Here is a 14860-nt window from a genome sequence, read left to right on the forward strand (position 1 = left end):
TGCTTTGTCTTTTATTTCTGTGGTTTGTTTATGTTGATATAAAATATATAGCTGGTTAGCACAATAGCATTAAAATGATAAAAATATACAATGTCATTACAATAATAGTAATCCGAAAGGCAGCATTTATAAACACAACTTGGTCAACAAAATATTTTTTTTATCCACACTGTGATGCTTTCCTCTTTGTGTTTTTTTCAGCCATTAATGCTTTTTGCTTTTCTGTATATTGAGCTCTGAATGGTGGGCGTGGTGTGAGGTATCATCTTCCTTTACATGATTCCCCTCATGAAATATATACAATTCAAATCACCTGCTGAGGTCATCGAGGTTTGATCCATGGAGCCACCTTAGATATTGAAAGTGTCTTGAGTACCATTGTCACAGAAATCTTTAACAGTATAAAAATCGTGTTGAATTTAAAGTTCACTTACCACCATCAGATGGCCATTTTTGCCTTTATAAACCATAGGCTCTTGTCCAGTACTGAAGTCAACACAGTTTTCCTTGCCTGCTTTGATCTCAAACTTAATGCTGTGAGTGGAATAACTGTTAGCATAACAACTCCCAGATACACACATTTTGTAGCCATTCTGTTGAATCAGAAAGCTTTGTTCATTAAGTTTTTTGCAAAGCCTCATATGCTGGCATTAAGATAGGCCCGGTGGCTTCACCCGGGAGGGTTGCATGCGTGCATCATTTTTACATTTTACTGTGATTAAATTGAGAGATTATTATTTAACCCAAATAAGTATTTAATAATAGATATTTCATTTTAAATTATTTTAATTGTCAGCTGGAAATTGGAGTGGCACAAATCTATGTTAACACTTCATCACACATTTCTTCATACATGCAATGTTGTTTGCACCATATACTGTATATCTAGTTTCCACCAATAATAAAACACAAATAAAAATTTATTTTAATAAGAAAAATTGTCTCTTCCAAACAATGAAGCAGAAACAACTAAAGTGGTTGCCGAGCAACACAGATGTGGCAACAGTGAGTCTGTGATTCTTATGTAATGTAGTTAACTGTACGTTTTTGGGAATTTTACAATGGCTCAGATCACGGCACAACCAATCAGATTTAAGGACAAGAACTAATCGTTAAAAAAACCACTTTCCAGTCAACAAATAAGATGAAACTTTCTTTACCTTCCTTGAAGCACCTTGATGTCATTCTGCTTGTTTGTGACCATAGCCAGTTTGGTCAAAGTTTCAAACAGGTGTTCACACTCCAGTATAAGGTCGCCCTTAAAGCAGAAAGCAGAAAAGAACAACATTACTCATCCAAATAAATACAAAGTTATGTAATGCCCTTAAAAGTAGTCAGTTTTGGCCAATAATGATAATTCTTTAACATTAGAAAGCTGATAACCCATAAAATGGCCAAAATGCAGTTTCTAAATATCAAACTGAAAGACTGAAACACAAGGCAAAGTGGACACCTGCTTTTATTTGAAAACATCACAAAGCCTATTTTAGTTACTTTTAAAACTTTAAAACTTTTCTGGTAATTTTTTCTTCAATAGACAAATTATAGATGTTGTTCCAGCAATCTAGAACAATGTTCTTAATAGCCACAAGTCTAACAGGTCTCAAGACAATATTCAGAGAGCAGTCTGATTCAAACAATAAATGATATAATATAATTTTATTATCGGGCCATTTAGCGTCCGATACCGATATGGCTGATAATTTATCGTGCACCCCCTTAAAACAATGTCCTTTGTCACAACACAGTATGAAGCATTCGCTTGATGATGTTCAAGTTGACTCACCTTTTGTTTTGGATCATCAAAAGCAACATGGAGAATCATGATGGAGTCACCCAAATTACTGACAGAAACACCTGCAGATAAAAAATCAATGCTTCACACTATAAACTCTATTATGTACAAAACAAATACAATTCTTGCAAGAAATAACTTTAATGTTATTTCGTGACATGCTCTTTACTCTCTGAGACATGTGTGGTCACCTTTTAAAGACACATAGCCAACTCTCTGTTTGATCTTAGCTTCTTCTACCATGTACACAGCAGTCTGGGTGAAGATTAGCTGTCTTTGTCTGGATTTAAATCCATTCCTGTCATACTTCACCACAGGAACACTGTACTGCAGAAAGAAAAGGTAAGGAGAACATGCTTATCTTCTTATTCTTCACTGCATGATTGACAGTAATGACCTCATTAAGTTTATGGTTTACCTTGATACGTTCATTTTTTATGGTCTGAAGAACCCTCATGTTTATATCTTGGTCACCTTGTTGGAAATTGAACATATAAATTAAAAATACGATGTGCAGAATACTGTTATTTGTCTTTATGGAAAATATAATGTACTGACTGATTCTGGTGTCCACAAAAGGTACACTGATGCTCTGAGGATAGCTGTCCTTCTTTCCCTTAAAGATTGAACTGGTTACTACTTTTTGTTGTAGCTATGAAAGGACAATGACAGAATTATTCAGCAGTCATTTTACATGGTCTCCTTGATTGTGGTTAATTTAATGAGACAAAGCAAGAGTGATGGTTACCAGCGCTTTTCTCTGAGGTGTGATTCCACGCACATACTTCCTCACCATCATACGAGTGTGCAGCTGACGCAAAATCTCAGAGGTCTAAACACAGCAATGTCAAGCTCTTAGAAGACTTCCCCAAAAAATGATCAATGAAGTTATTGTCCTTAAACTCTGCAAACAGTATAGCTGTAGATGCTATTTGTAAAATATTATTGGTACCAGATGTATTTGTAAATGGGTTTGATTATTAAGCAAATCAAGTAGACAAAAAGGTTTGTTTTTACTTATAAAACATAGTTTACATTTACATTTAGTCACTTATAAGACGCTTTTATCCACAGAGTTTAGGGAGCAACAAGCGATGTGTCATACAGGAGCAATAATACAATAGGTGCCAATACAAAGTTACTAGTTAGTGCAAGACAAATGAAGACATTGAGACACATTATTTCAACACTTTTGATTGTGAAATCAAGTTTACTTGTGGTTCCCCTGCCAGGGCACCAGTGTGAACTTGAGAACTCACTTCATACATTTACTATCAATGGGACCAGTTGGTTAAAATAGTAGCAAAATTGGCCCACTTTGTTCCTTAAAGATGCCACTCTGTTTGATATTTTGCAGCACAATAAAAAAGAAATATAAAAATGATTTTATATTTGGATCCCTATCTATTCAGGGAACGGAAGGGATCTGAATACCTCTGAAATAACTGGAGGTGGGGTCAGCCATGTGGTCTTGTCCAGCACCGTCTTTGGTAAGTTATTCTTTAGTCGATTGAGGTAGCTCTGTCTGACGAAAGCCAGGTACTCTGAGTTGTCTGTAGTTTTTGCCTCTCGACGTGTCATGTAGCCCTTAATAAACCTACACGGATAACAAAGCACGCCATGAATAAAGAGGTGTATACCTGTTTTATAACATTTATTAAAATAAAGAAACTGATATCACTGACTTTTTAATAACTTTGACAGCCCAGGCTCTCCTGTCTCTCTCCTTCCGTGCCTGCACCCCTCTCCAGCAGGTCTCTATTTTCGTAGCTAGGAAAAATGTTGCCAAACAAAGCAGTTCAAACTAATTGAATCAAATGAAAACGTGTGTATGTCTGCAACATTTCATAGTAAAAGGGGTTAAAATCACAGTGACCGATGAGAGAGACATGAGGTGGAAAATCTAAAATATTTTTCTTACCAGCCTCTTTCTGTTTTCTGAACTCTCCTTTGGCTCTGTATCCTTTATATTTGGCTTGTAATTTCGTAGCTGTAACAGAAACATGAACAAATCAAATCTAGTGTTGAAATTGTGAGCACTCTCTCTCTTGAGTCCTCTGTTGCTTACCCAGGTCATGTTTGCAGATTTCAAAAGCATCTTCAGTGGCAAATAGAGTCCTAGCATATCGTATAAATATTTTTGTCCTTGAGAGAGAGGCAAAGCATTTTATTTGAGTTCTCTTGGAATTCAAAAGCATGCTTATTTGTTAATATTAAATTGTTACGTTTTCATTTACTCACTCACCTGCCCATTTTATATTCATCAGGCTGGTAGCCCAGATGCTGAACTAGTTTTTCCACCCCTTCTGCAGGAACTCCCCTCCAGTGGGGCCATGTTGCAGGACAAAGTGCTTTATACCTTAATTACCATATTGCATTAGCTATACAGTTTATCTCATTTAAATAATTTGAAAAGCCACAGTTGTCACGACAATTTAAAGTTGTTGTTTGTTAGTTCACCTCTTTAAAAAGACTTCATATCTACGCCTATATGCAAATCCCGCTCGTCTGACCCTCAGGTGCTCCATCAACCCCAGATATTTCACCTGATGTTTCACTAGAACTTCATCGAACTTGCCTGTGATGAAAGAAATAGAAGGGCACATAATTTCATCATGACTGAAATATAATATAGAAATAAATTATATTACTGAACTTTTATAGTTGTTTTATATTTACAAAATTATATTTATATCGTATGGCAGAAGAAAAAAAAAGCGATGGTTTAGATTCTAACCTGGTTGTTTATTGTCATTGGACTTGAGACATCGCACATACCATGCCTCCTTAGCCGTCAGAATCTCTGTCAGCCTCTGAAGGCTATTCTTAAACTGAGTGGCCACCTAGAAATGACAATTTTAAAATGTTTAAAATGTATTTATAGCAATTTTATATTATATTTAATTTATTATAGCTGTATTTTTACTATGCACACATTCCCCTTAAAATGTATGTTAACAGTCTTATCTGAGGCTACTTATTAGTTACCCACAATGCATTATTTTAAACTCCAAACGTCCCTTTTAGCTTCCTATTTCAGGAAAACAATTTGGTTTTCTATAATTTATACTACGGTGAGTTGTATTGACTTGTGCATGCTTACGTATGGACAGTGCTAGTATCTCCAATTTCGGTGAATGCAAAATATACAATAACAATGAATTTCTATTCTATTCTCCAGAGTTACATTGAACACGGCCAGTGGACTCACTGTCTCAGGCCTTCTTTTGCTGTCTTCTTGAGTGACTGGAAAGCACTGCTGAATTATGGGATTTTTTGACAGGCGCAACACCTATGACAAACACATAGAGACAGATGATAAATCCACCTCATCAACCATCCTAGACCAAAAATAAGGAGAGCATAATTGAGTGTCTTATTTTGTCATTTTCCGTTCATCCATCCTGACCAGCATTATCTTAAAGTCTCCCCCGGTTCACTTACATCTTTGATGTTCTTATACAAAAGATCATTGTTTTTGTCAATGAACCCTGTAAAATAAGAAAAAAATACATCATTGATAGATAATTCAAACAAAGACAGAATCAAGCTGAAAGAGAGCCATTCTGGCAAATCAGAGGTTTCGTAACATTTGAAACAGGACATTTTCTGCTCTTCTCTTACCCACAACGCAATAGGTCACCTCCCCTGCATAATGAAGCAGACGAAAGTCTCCTCTCTCAAGTGTCTTACGTGTCTTCTTATCAGCCAGTTTATGCCTTTAGTTGACAGAATAATAAAGCAAATCAAATTCTTACTAAAGACTGCTTGAATAGACTTCAATTGTTATAATCCACCAGTATTCTTGTTGTGAGTTTTGTGTTTTATTCTGATTTATTTATTTCTTCATTCGACAGTAGTTTTATCCAAAGCAACTTAAAGCATGAGATACATTTCATCAATATGTGCCGTGTTCAGTACATCACAGCGCATGAGATATTTTCCTAGTTTTTTGCCACATGCTCAGTTATTCAGTAACGGTCTTTGATCTGAAAGAAGTATATTACAGCATCACAATCTTTCTGTCTTTCTGTCAAATCAGTCAATAAAAGCTTAAGAAATACAATGCGACCCAACCAGGGGGCGAATGCTTCAGTTTCAGCCTTGACTGATTCTTCAGCATTGTAGTCAAGAATCAAACTATTGATTGTTTCAATCAGCGCTGAATTAATTGAAAACGAATAATTTTAAGTTATTGTCTATTTTTAAAAGATAAACTCACGTCAAGAAGTGCGGATGATTGCCCATTTTCTCCTCAAGCTTCTCAAGAAATGTGAGATCTGTGGCATCTCCTGGCCTCAAACACTCCTCATCCTGCAATTCCATCAGACAGAATATACAAATGCTTCAGTTGGCACCATCTTTCATTACAATCATCAGGTTATTGGTCTGTCCTTTCGATGTTTGTCAAGAAGTGTTTTCATCATTCCCTACCAGCACAGAGATGATTCCTCTATGCTTCTCCTCAACCAGGTCACAGATGATTTTATTGTTGAAGAACTGCACCGGCTCCCACTGACACAGAAAGAAAGTGAATAATTCCTATGATCTTTGGATGTTATTGCATTATGTAAATCATAAAATAGGCAAGCAAAGTTTGATAGGGGTCACTATGCAAAAGTAACTTTGCCATTACTACCATATCAGAATTAATAATAGTGTATTCTTACCCCAATTCCTTCCGCTTCATATTCTTCCTGTTCAGCCTTTAGTGTCAACTGAATGAAGAGTTGCTGGAGCTTCTCATTGCAGTAATTTATGCAGAATTGTTCGAAACTAAAAACAGAAAAATCATCAATAGAGTACAACAGATAAATTATAAACAGAACAGTATCTACAGGTTGCATTACAATGTCACTGGCAAGAAGTGTGCTGGGTGTTGCATATTTTATAAAGGTACACATCCGTCTATCAGCTCTTAGATGTTAACTCAACTACCTATGTCTGTGTATCTGTTTGTCTATTTAATAAGACACTTCATTTCAAATTCATACCTGTTGACAGTGAATACCTCAAATCCATAGATGTCCAACAATCCAATGACTGTCTTCCTATTAGAGTCCTAAACAAAACATTAAAACTGAGATACAAGATGGCAAGATACAAGTGGGATGTGCCTTATACGTGTTAACGAAATAAACTAAAAATACACGTCCATACAATGAAACAAATTGTTTCTATTTCTTTTAAGGTATGTTTGAGGGGCTTTTGGCTTTACTATGACAGGATAGTAGCACAAAACGGGGCTATTGGTGCAGACCATTTCTATACTTTAACCAACAAAATTTAACACAACTTTTAAATGAATGTTTATTTGAATTGTTCTTTAATATTGTCCTACCATATTCTCCAGAGATTCATTGATCCTGTTGACGAGCCATGTGAAGGTACGGCCGTATATGGCTTTTGCCAGTGCATCTCTGGCGTAGACTGCATGATCCACAGTGAATGGGCTCAGTACCTGAGGACCAGAGAGACAGATTACAAATCCAAGGAATGAAACACTGAATAAACAGAATCATTAGACATTTTAACACATGCCATTTAACACATGTTCTCATTTTACCTCCTCTGATTTGGCTTCAATCTTCCTATATGTAAGGGCTTCCTGAAGCACTTGCACGTGGACCCCTAACAGCTGAGCATCACGATCACAACGTCAGAAAGATTATGTAAATTGCATGATCACTAAGAGTGTTTAAGTAGTTAAAAAAAGACTATAGTGAAGACTGACCTTAGATACCCAGCGTAGTGCTGCATTTGAGTTCAGAATAGCATAACCTTTGGAGTCACCATCAAAGTGCACATTCCCCAGATGAAGCACACTAGCTATAATCCCAAAGAGGTGCTAGCACATTAAACAAAGCAAGTTATGATAAAAGGAGGTAGTTTTATTAAAATTCACCTTTAAACACATAATTCACACACACACACGATTTCAGACATTTAAAGGACCAATGTTGAGATTTTGGTGGCATTTTTCCCAGGCTTTCCTGTAGCTCAGTGGTTCAGCATGGTGCTAGCAACGCCAAGGTTATGGTTTCGACCCCAGGGAATTGCACATACTCAGATACATGGCATGGTATAATGCATTGTAAGTCGCTTTGGATATATTGTTTTCCAAATCCGTAAATGTAAATCTAGTGGTGAGGTTGTGAATTGCAACCAACGGCTCAGAGGATAAAAATGTCATCACGTTTTCGCTTCTTTGCCAAAGGAGATAACCTGTTTAAGAGACGCGATCTGCAGAGCAGTTTGTCTGTATTATATTGCATTTCTGTTAATAGATCCTCCAAAATTACACACTGTTCGTTTTAATGGTTGAACTTACCTCAATGTCGCTAGTAGAAAAGTCAACGACCAACAGAGCATTTTTAACTGTTTTCCAGTCATTCTTATCATTAATGGAGCTCACATTGGAACATTCACCCTATGAGGACAACAGAAACATTGGGAAATTGAATCCTGTTTGGACACTTTTGGTGTAGTTTCCCATCAAACTAGAAGTCATACCTGCACCAGATAGCAATAACGCTTGGTATCTCTCTCCAAGCCCAGGTGCCTCAGTAGGTCCTCCTCCCCTCCCTCTACCAGCTGGTAAAAGATGTGAAAGTTTCTCTCTCCGTGGTTTTGATGGACCACTCTGGACTTTTCCAGCAGATAGCTGAGGATATGGCCACCGACAGCATCTCCCTATGAATAACAGGAAGGAACCTTCTTTATCTTTTATGTTACAGAGAAATCGATCAGATCTATTTTCATTCTATCAGTCAATACCTGGCTGTCAAACTGAATGTCCATATACTTCCCAAAACGACTAGAGTTATCATTTTTCATCGTCTTTGCATTTCCAAAAGCCTAAAAACACAGACGAAGAATGTACGGTATACACAGTGGATGCTTATCCATCATCCAACACTTACAGTCAACATTTTTAAAGGACTGACCTCTAGTACAGGGTTGGACATGAGCATGCGATCTCTCACGGTGTCCAGTAGAGTAGTGCTCGGACAGCTAACCGCATAGAACTGCAGGATTTTTTTGGAGGCCTCTGTTTTCCCCGCCCCACTCTCTCCGCATATCAGAATGAAATTGTTGTTGGCTTCTGTTAGCATGGTGTGGTAAGCATTATCTGCTAATGCGTAACTGAAAAAGGATACGACATGAGAATTTGAGTCTTTTTTCTTGTCATTTGTGGTTTGATAATGAAGGTAAAGCTTCACTTACATGTGTGGTGGAAGCTCAAAGAAGTTCACCCCCATGTAGAGGTCCATCTGCTTTTTACTGAAGATGTCCAGCTCTTTATATGGATTCACGGATATCAGCAAAGTACCTATATAAGTCTATGTGAAAATTTAAAAAGATTATACAATCATAATAATAAAATTTTATAAAATGATTGACGGTGTATTTCGTGGTTTAAGGGTTGGCTTTTCACTCACGTATATCAAATCCTCTGAGAAACGTTTCTTTAGATTGTCTAGGAAGGCCGTCTCACTGTTGTGGGCATCGAGAAGCACAAAATCCTGGATGCCAACTCGGTCTCTGGCAATCAGTGCTCCCTCCAAGTCCAGCTGACCCAGCTTAACCTTTCCTTTCTGTCGATCAGACAAGGACATCAGTGACCACAACTCAGTGCAATGCTTTACACTGACCAAGTCTTCAGGATTTTGTTGTAAGTCTGCATCCGTGTGGCTCCGGCTTGGCGTAAACAAACCTAAATATAAATTTCAGTCAAATAAAACAGGCGCTGAAATAATTAAGAGACCACATGGTGTCTGTTGAATTTCAACAGAAACAAACCTCAGAAATGACATGAAACACCCAACAGCAATGCGAAAGACTGAGAGAATGCAAAAATGAATAAGAGTTGTTAAAAAAACAGGATTATTCCATCATATTTAATCACTAATTCACAGAATGAAACAAAAAGTTGGTAGTGATATATAGTGATTGTAAAAGAAAAAAAATGTGGTTCAATTATTTCAACTTTCATTCTGCATTTGGTCATCAATCAAATTAATATCTAAGCCATTTTATGAGTCTTTACTCTTTCTTACCACTCTTGAATAAATGTTGATACTAAAACCAAGAATCAGGGTCTAAGGTCTCTGACTATATCAAGATCATCCAACCGCATTATTCTAATCAGATTTTTAACTACAGTGCTTATCTCTATTGTAAAGCACTCTGTAATGAGATATCATCTGCAGTGAGTACAACATGTTCCTGTGCCTGACTGACAGCTTAGCTTTGGCTATATATATGTTGTATCTGGATATATTCCACAGAGCGTATCCGATAGCATTAAATGCAATCAGCCATCTTCTGATTTGGCTCTGGAATGTAAAATAAAGCAAAGCAACGACATGACAACAAAAACAATGACAATATCTATTTCACATAAAAAGGATTCAAGAGTAAACAAAAAAATTACTAAACTGTCCAGTTCTAAATAATCGGATTCTTCACTCCTTAAAGTAATCCAGTAAGTGGTTTACCATAACGTTGAGTTACTTCCTCAGCTCAATGTTAGTTTATGGTGTTTTAAAAATAGAGAAGTTGTGTATTTCTCAACAAAATGAGGATACTTTTTTGTTCTTGAGTTTGTCCTCCGCTGACCTTTACAATCCGACGATATTTGACTTTCATATAGAAAATTAATAAAAGACACAGAAAGAGGGGTTGCTGAAAAAAATCTAAATCTAATCTAAGACTTGAAGCCCCTGAAAATCTCTTCTGTTCCCCCCTGCCTTCACCCCATAAACCTCATTAGCTTTGAAAGGGGCCGTTTTTTGTCCTGTAAATTCCAAAGACGATGGACAATGAAGAAGCTTTTAAAATGCAGTCTACATTCCATTACACATATTCTCTCTGCATATCCTTTCACAATTTATTCATTAGAAAACATTTAATGTCACACCGAATTTCACACTGGGCAGTCCCAGGACAATAGATGAGATTTGGCCTATTTGGGCTGGTGCGGCCTGTTTGGATGTAGAGGGGACGAGTGCAAAGGAGCAGAAGAGAGGGAGAGGGCGATATGGAAGGGACATTGGAAGGGGGGTTGCTTATATTTGTCTGATCTGAGAGTTTTGAAATGGGGCCGTCTTGAGACAACGGGACAGACTAAATTGTGCTGTAACGGTCCGTGCCCCGCTGATCCGTAAGACACTCATTTAGCATGCCCTCCGGCCACACAATGGAGGCTTGTTCTGAACCGTGCGGTTATTGGAACACCGTACGGAAAAGGCTGTTGCGGGTGCGATCAGGGCGGGGGAGGTATTTGGGAGATTTTCTCCCACCTGTCCGCCAATAAAATTTTCACCCCGCCACATGCAGTGGCGGATCACCACCCACCACCTTGCTTTGCGGTCCCCAGCATTTCACATCCTCGCCCACAACCCCAAAACATGCCCCTCCCCCGCTCACCCTGCTTTAAGCCAAAGGGGCAGGTGAACAATATCATTGAAGATCCCCCATTTGAGATGTCAGAACCAATCTCAATCTCAGTGTAATTGTGGAGACTCCCCCTCTCTAGTTTCTCTCTCCACATGGGAACAAGCTGAACTCAATGTCACATGAGCAACAATGGATAGAGGGGATGCTAATGTTGATAGTGTGACGTTCGGTGTGATAAGACGCATGGACGTCGCCCCAGGAAAAGCCTGTTCCTCTTCTCACAAACTTGCAGTAAGGAACGTGTTATTCTTAGACATCCGAGGAACCTAAAGTTTTCAATTTGGTTGAAAAAAACAGTCTCAACCATTACTATTACTATCTTCCACATTTACAAAAATAGTGAAGAGAAAAATGTTGTGTAAACAAAAGGAGGAAATAATATAATATAAATGTATTACTTTACAGTTTTGTCAATTAATATGCACAAATATTTGTCTGCAAAACAAATAGTTTAATTTTAGGCATAAGCATCTTTTCCATTTTAAGAAAATTAAATGGCCATTGACACAAAACTGACAGTATATTCCCTTGTCACATGAGGTGTCACGTTAGCTTTCCTGCTAAATATAGAACCCATTGGCCAGGTTTCACAGACAAGGCTTATTTAAGCCAGGACTACGCCTTAGTTAAATTAGGATATTTAAGTCGGTTTTAATAAAATGCCTTAGATAAAAACATTACCGGTGTGCATCTTGAGACAAAACAATGGCATTGACATATTTAAAGATATTTAAAGACATGACAGGGGAATTTATTTTCAAGTAAGACAGCTCAAATATTCATTTCATTCTGGGGCTAGCCTTAAGCCTTGTCTGCTATACCGGGCAATTGTCTTTTAATTAAGAGATGGTCCTTCAGCCCGGTCTAACGTGTCAGTCATGGCTGAGTGGAGATGACCTCAACCAAATAAGAAAGGGAGGGAAGGAGGTTGGTAAGAATGGAGGAAGAAACGTAATGATAGATACATTGAAGACATCCTACTCCTCCTAAGGCCTGGCCAAGAATAGGAAAGACTAGACCTAACAGGCAATACAAGAACTCTCATGAAGTGAGCCGTGAGGTCTGGTTACGTCTTTCTTTCTTAGAGTGACAACTTAAAGTTATAACAGTTTCATAACTTTCGATAAACACAAGGACACATTTTAGTGAGCTGATATGCTTTCTTTGCCAATGCGTGGAAAGAGCTAACAAAAAGGATAAAAACAATAAAATAACACATGAATGGCCTTTTCAAATAGTGAAATGTTGCTTTGATTAAATCGTTCATTGTCATGACATTCTGCTGTTATGTTTACTTTATGCAACATATTATTGGGGTATAATAAAGATTATAGCATTTAAAACTATTGTATGCCGAGTCCATTAGCATTAGCCAACACATTCAGTAATTCCAACAAAAATTCACATGCACACAATCATCATACCTGCATCCTGAGAGCCGAATGGTTCAGCCGCAGATCAAAACAGGAGAACTACACACATCCAGACCGATTCTCCTATGTTGAATAAAGCTTAAACCAGTCTGTGTCGTTGACCATCCCTGGATCATAAAATGAACCTTCAGTAAACCGTCTCAGACTTCAAAAACTCCCATAACATCGATTTGTGTGTTTCTAACAAGGCTTCACTCAGTTTACTCGGGTACGGCGACTATAGCCATCTATTATTCCTGCGCTCTTCACAGTGATGATGAACCATGTTCTGGTTGCAAGGCCTGGGTGCTTAATGATTCATGGCCCAGTCAGGTGGGGGTTCAGAGATCTTATTCAGTGCTTACCTAGGTGTCTACCTCAGCTTTGGGTGTAACACAAAGATACAGAAACACAATCCTACTAAACGTGGATATCAACCCTTCCCCAAGTCCTCTTATGCTGTCACATTAAAACAGAACACTACAACGGGGCAGCTCTTATTTCTGATCTTTGATCGGGGAAATACATTAATGGCTAATTAACCGCTGTTCATACAAGCGTTGAGTTTGAGAGCGTCAATAAACTTGTCGTAGGAGCTGACGGCGCTCCTTTGTGTTTCTGTGCACTGTCTCGGGCCTAAAATAGTGGCCATTAAATCACAGCTTGTTCTGCAACCTACCAGGGATGACTAAGAAGATTACTATGTCATTTTTGGATAAACTGGACTTGGGAAGATGTTTAAGACTGTGTGATCCAGCCAAGCCCTGTATTTTCCCTTAGCCTAGTTATCCAAGGCATGCCTGAGACGATTAACCGGTGTATCTTTTCGCTCTACTAATGACCCAAATAATCCAGCAGAAACGATTGAGTTTCCTAGAGGCACTTGCTGTTTATCTCCAGCTTGATATATAGTGCACGGCCTGATTAAATACCACAGACTAACTTTCAACAAGGTGACAATTGAAATGCTGCACTTGAACTTTATCTACGACCTTGCATGATTAAACCTATAATAATCATTGGCATTGTCATTCTGTATTGATTGCAAACCCCTGAGGAATGGAGTACTGTAAAGGTAGCATACTCATCTCTCCGCAGTCATATTCAAAGTTGTCCCATTCACAACCACTGTTGTCAAGGCTACCTTCACTCTGTTCTGTTTCACACCCCCCTTTCTAGTAATGCTTGTCCAGCCTTAACAGGCTTTGTGCTGCCCACTGGGCCCTGATGCAGCACGAGACCCAGCAAATCCTATTATACAGGAGTCACAGCACTTGATTTTCCCATTAGAGATTCCAAGCGGAGAATAAGGGTGTATTATAACACCGGCTTTGCCGCGTTCCCACCGAAAGTCCCGCCTCGCTTTTCTCAGTATTAGCTGGGTGTTTCGTCTTTGTTTTTGCTGGGATTTTCTTTATAAAGAGGGATGGGAAGAAATTACTCTACATTGAGATCAGCATTCTTTACAACATTCGATTCTTATTGCTTACATTTTTTTCTCTTCTTTTTTCCTAGTAGTGGGTAATAATCAGAAAGTATTTTTATGAAGAGAACATGTGTATTTTATTTTTGTAGACCTGTTTGCAAAACATGAATGAAATTTTCTCTTCATTTCATTTAAATTTTACATATAGACCACTTCGGAAAACATGAGCAACGCCGGTCAGAAAACTATCCTGTTTCTGTCTTGTAACACTAATCAAAGGTCTGAACAGAACACAACAAACAGAACATTTATAACCGAATCAAAATGTTGAAAGAATATAATTCATTATATGTGTAAGATTCAAAAAATCGAATAAAAACTGAAACCAGAAGTACTTCCGGACCAGTGTTTACATCTTGCAAAGTGGTCTATATAATTAAGTCTTAAAGATGTTTTGTATAGTCAAAATACTAAACAGGAAGTGCTTCGGGACTAGTGTTGTTTTTGTTTTACAAAATGGTCAATAGAGATCTGTTTTGCCGTGAGAGAGACTCACAGTTTCTTCAAACAAATCAAGCAAAAGTAACCATTTTGACATGAGCCAAGTAGGATGACACAAGTCGTATTTGAGGTGTTGAATGAATGGTGGAAAGCTTGTATTCACTCTCCCTGTCAGAGTTTAGGCAAGCCTTGACCTGTTGATATGACAAAAGACTGGTGTCAAGAGGTGACCTGATTGGTGACCCCAGAGACATGGTGTTTGAA

General features: G+C 38.0%; 1 protein-coding gene across 1 annotated transcript; it reads right to left on the minus strand.

The window, feature by feature from the left end:
- Nucleotides 1-33: 33 nt before the first annotated feature.
- On the minus strand, nt 34-13668 carry myo1ha (myosin IHa). Its single transcript, XM_056745521.1, has 32 exons — nt 13659-13668; nt 9238-9389; nt 9023-9138; nt 8743-8941; nt 8573-8653; nt 8309-8488; nt 8127-8225; nt 7530-7643; nt 7362-7433; nt 7137-7256; nt 6790-6857; nt 6466-6571; nt 6230-6310; nt 6018-6109; nt 5420-5514; nt 5240-5286; nt 5007-5087; nt 4533-4638; nt 4256-4373; nt 4041-4154; nt 3864-3940; nt 3717-3785; nt 3481-3565; nt 3230-3392; nt 2544-2627; nt 2354-2447; nt 2214-2269; nt 1987-2122; nt 1787-1857; nt 1161-1258; nt 435-534; nt 34-349 (listed from the first exon to the last, which is right to left on the minus strand). Exons 1-32 carry the CDS (start codon nt 13666-13668, stop codon nt 323-325), a joined length of 3111 nt encoding a protein of 1036 aa, XP_056601499.1. The 3' UTR covers nt 34-322.
- Between the last annotated feature and the right edge of the window lie 1192 nt (nt 13669-14860).

Source organism: Triplophysa dalaica, chromosome 4 (assembly GCF_015846415.1).
Source record: "Triplophysa dalaica isolate WHDGS20190420 chromosome 4, ASM1584641v1, whole genome shotgun sequence".
Taxonomy (NCBI): Eukaryota; Metazoa; Chordata; class Actinopteri; order Cypriniformes; family Nemacheilidae; genus Triplophysa; species Triplophysa dalaica.

Excerpts from the sequence above, each read along its gene's own strand:
- myo1ha (XM_056745521.1), bottom strand. Across the intron at positions 6,311-6,465 it reads ATGAAGCGGAAGGAATTGGG|TGGGAGCCGGTGCAGTTCTT; the intron begins GTAAGAATACAC and ends TTTCTGTGTCAG. Across the intron at positions 2,448-2,543 it reads CACCTCAGAGAAAAGCGCTG|CTACAACAAAAAGTAGTAAC; the intron begins GTAACCATCACT and ends GTCCTTTCATAG.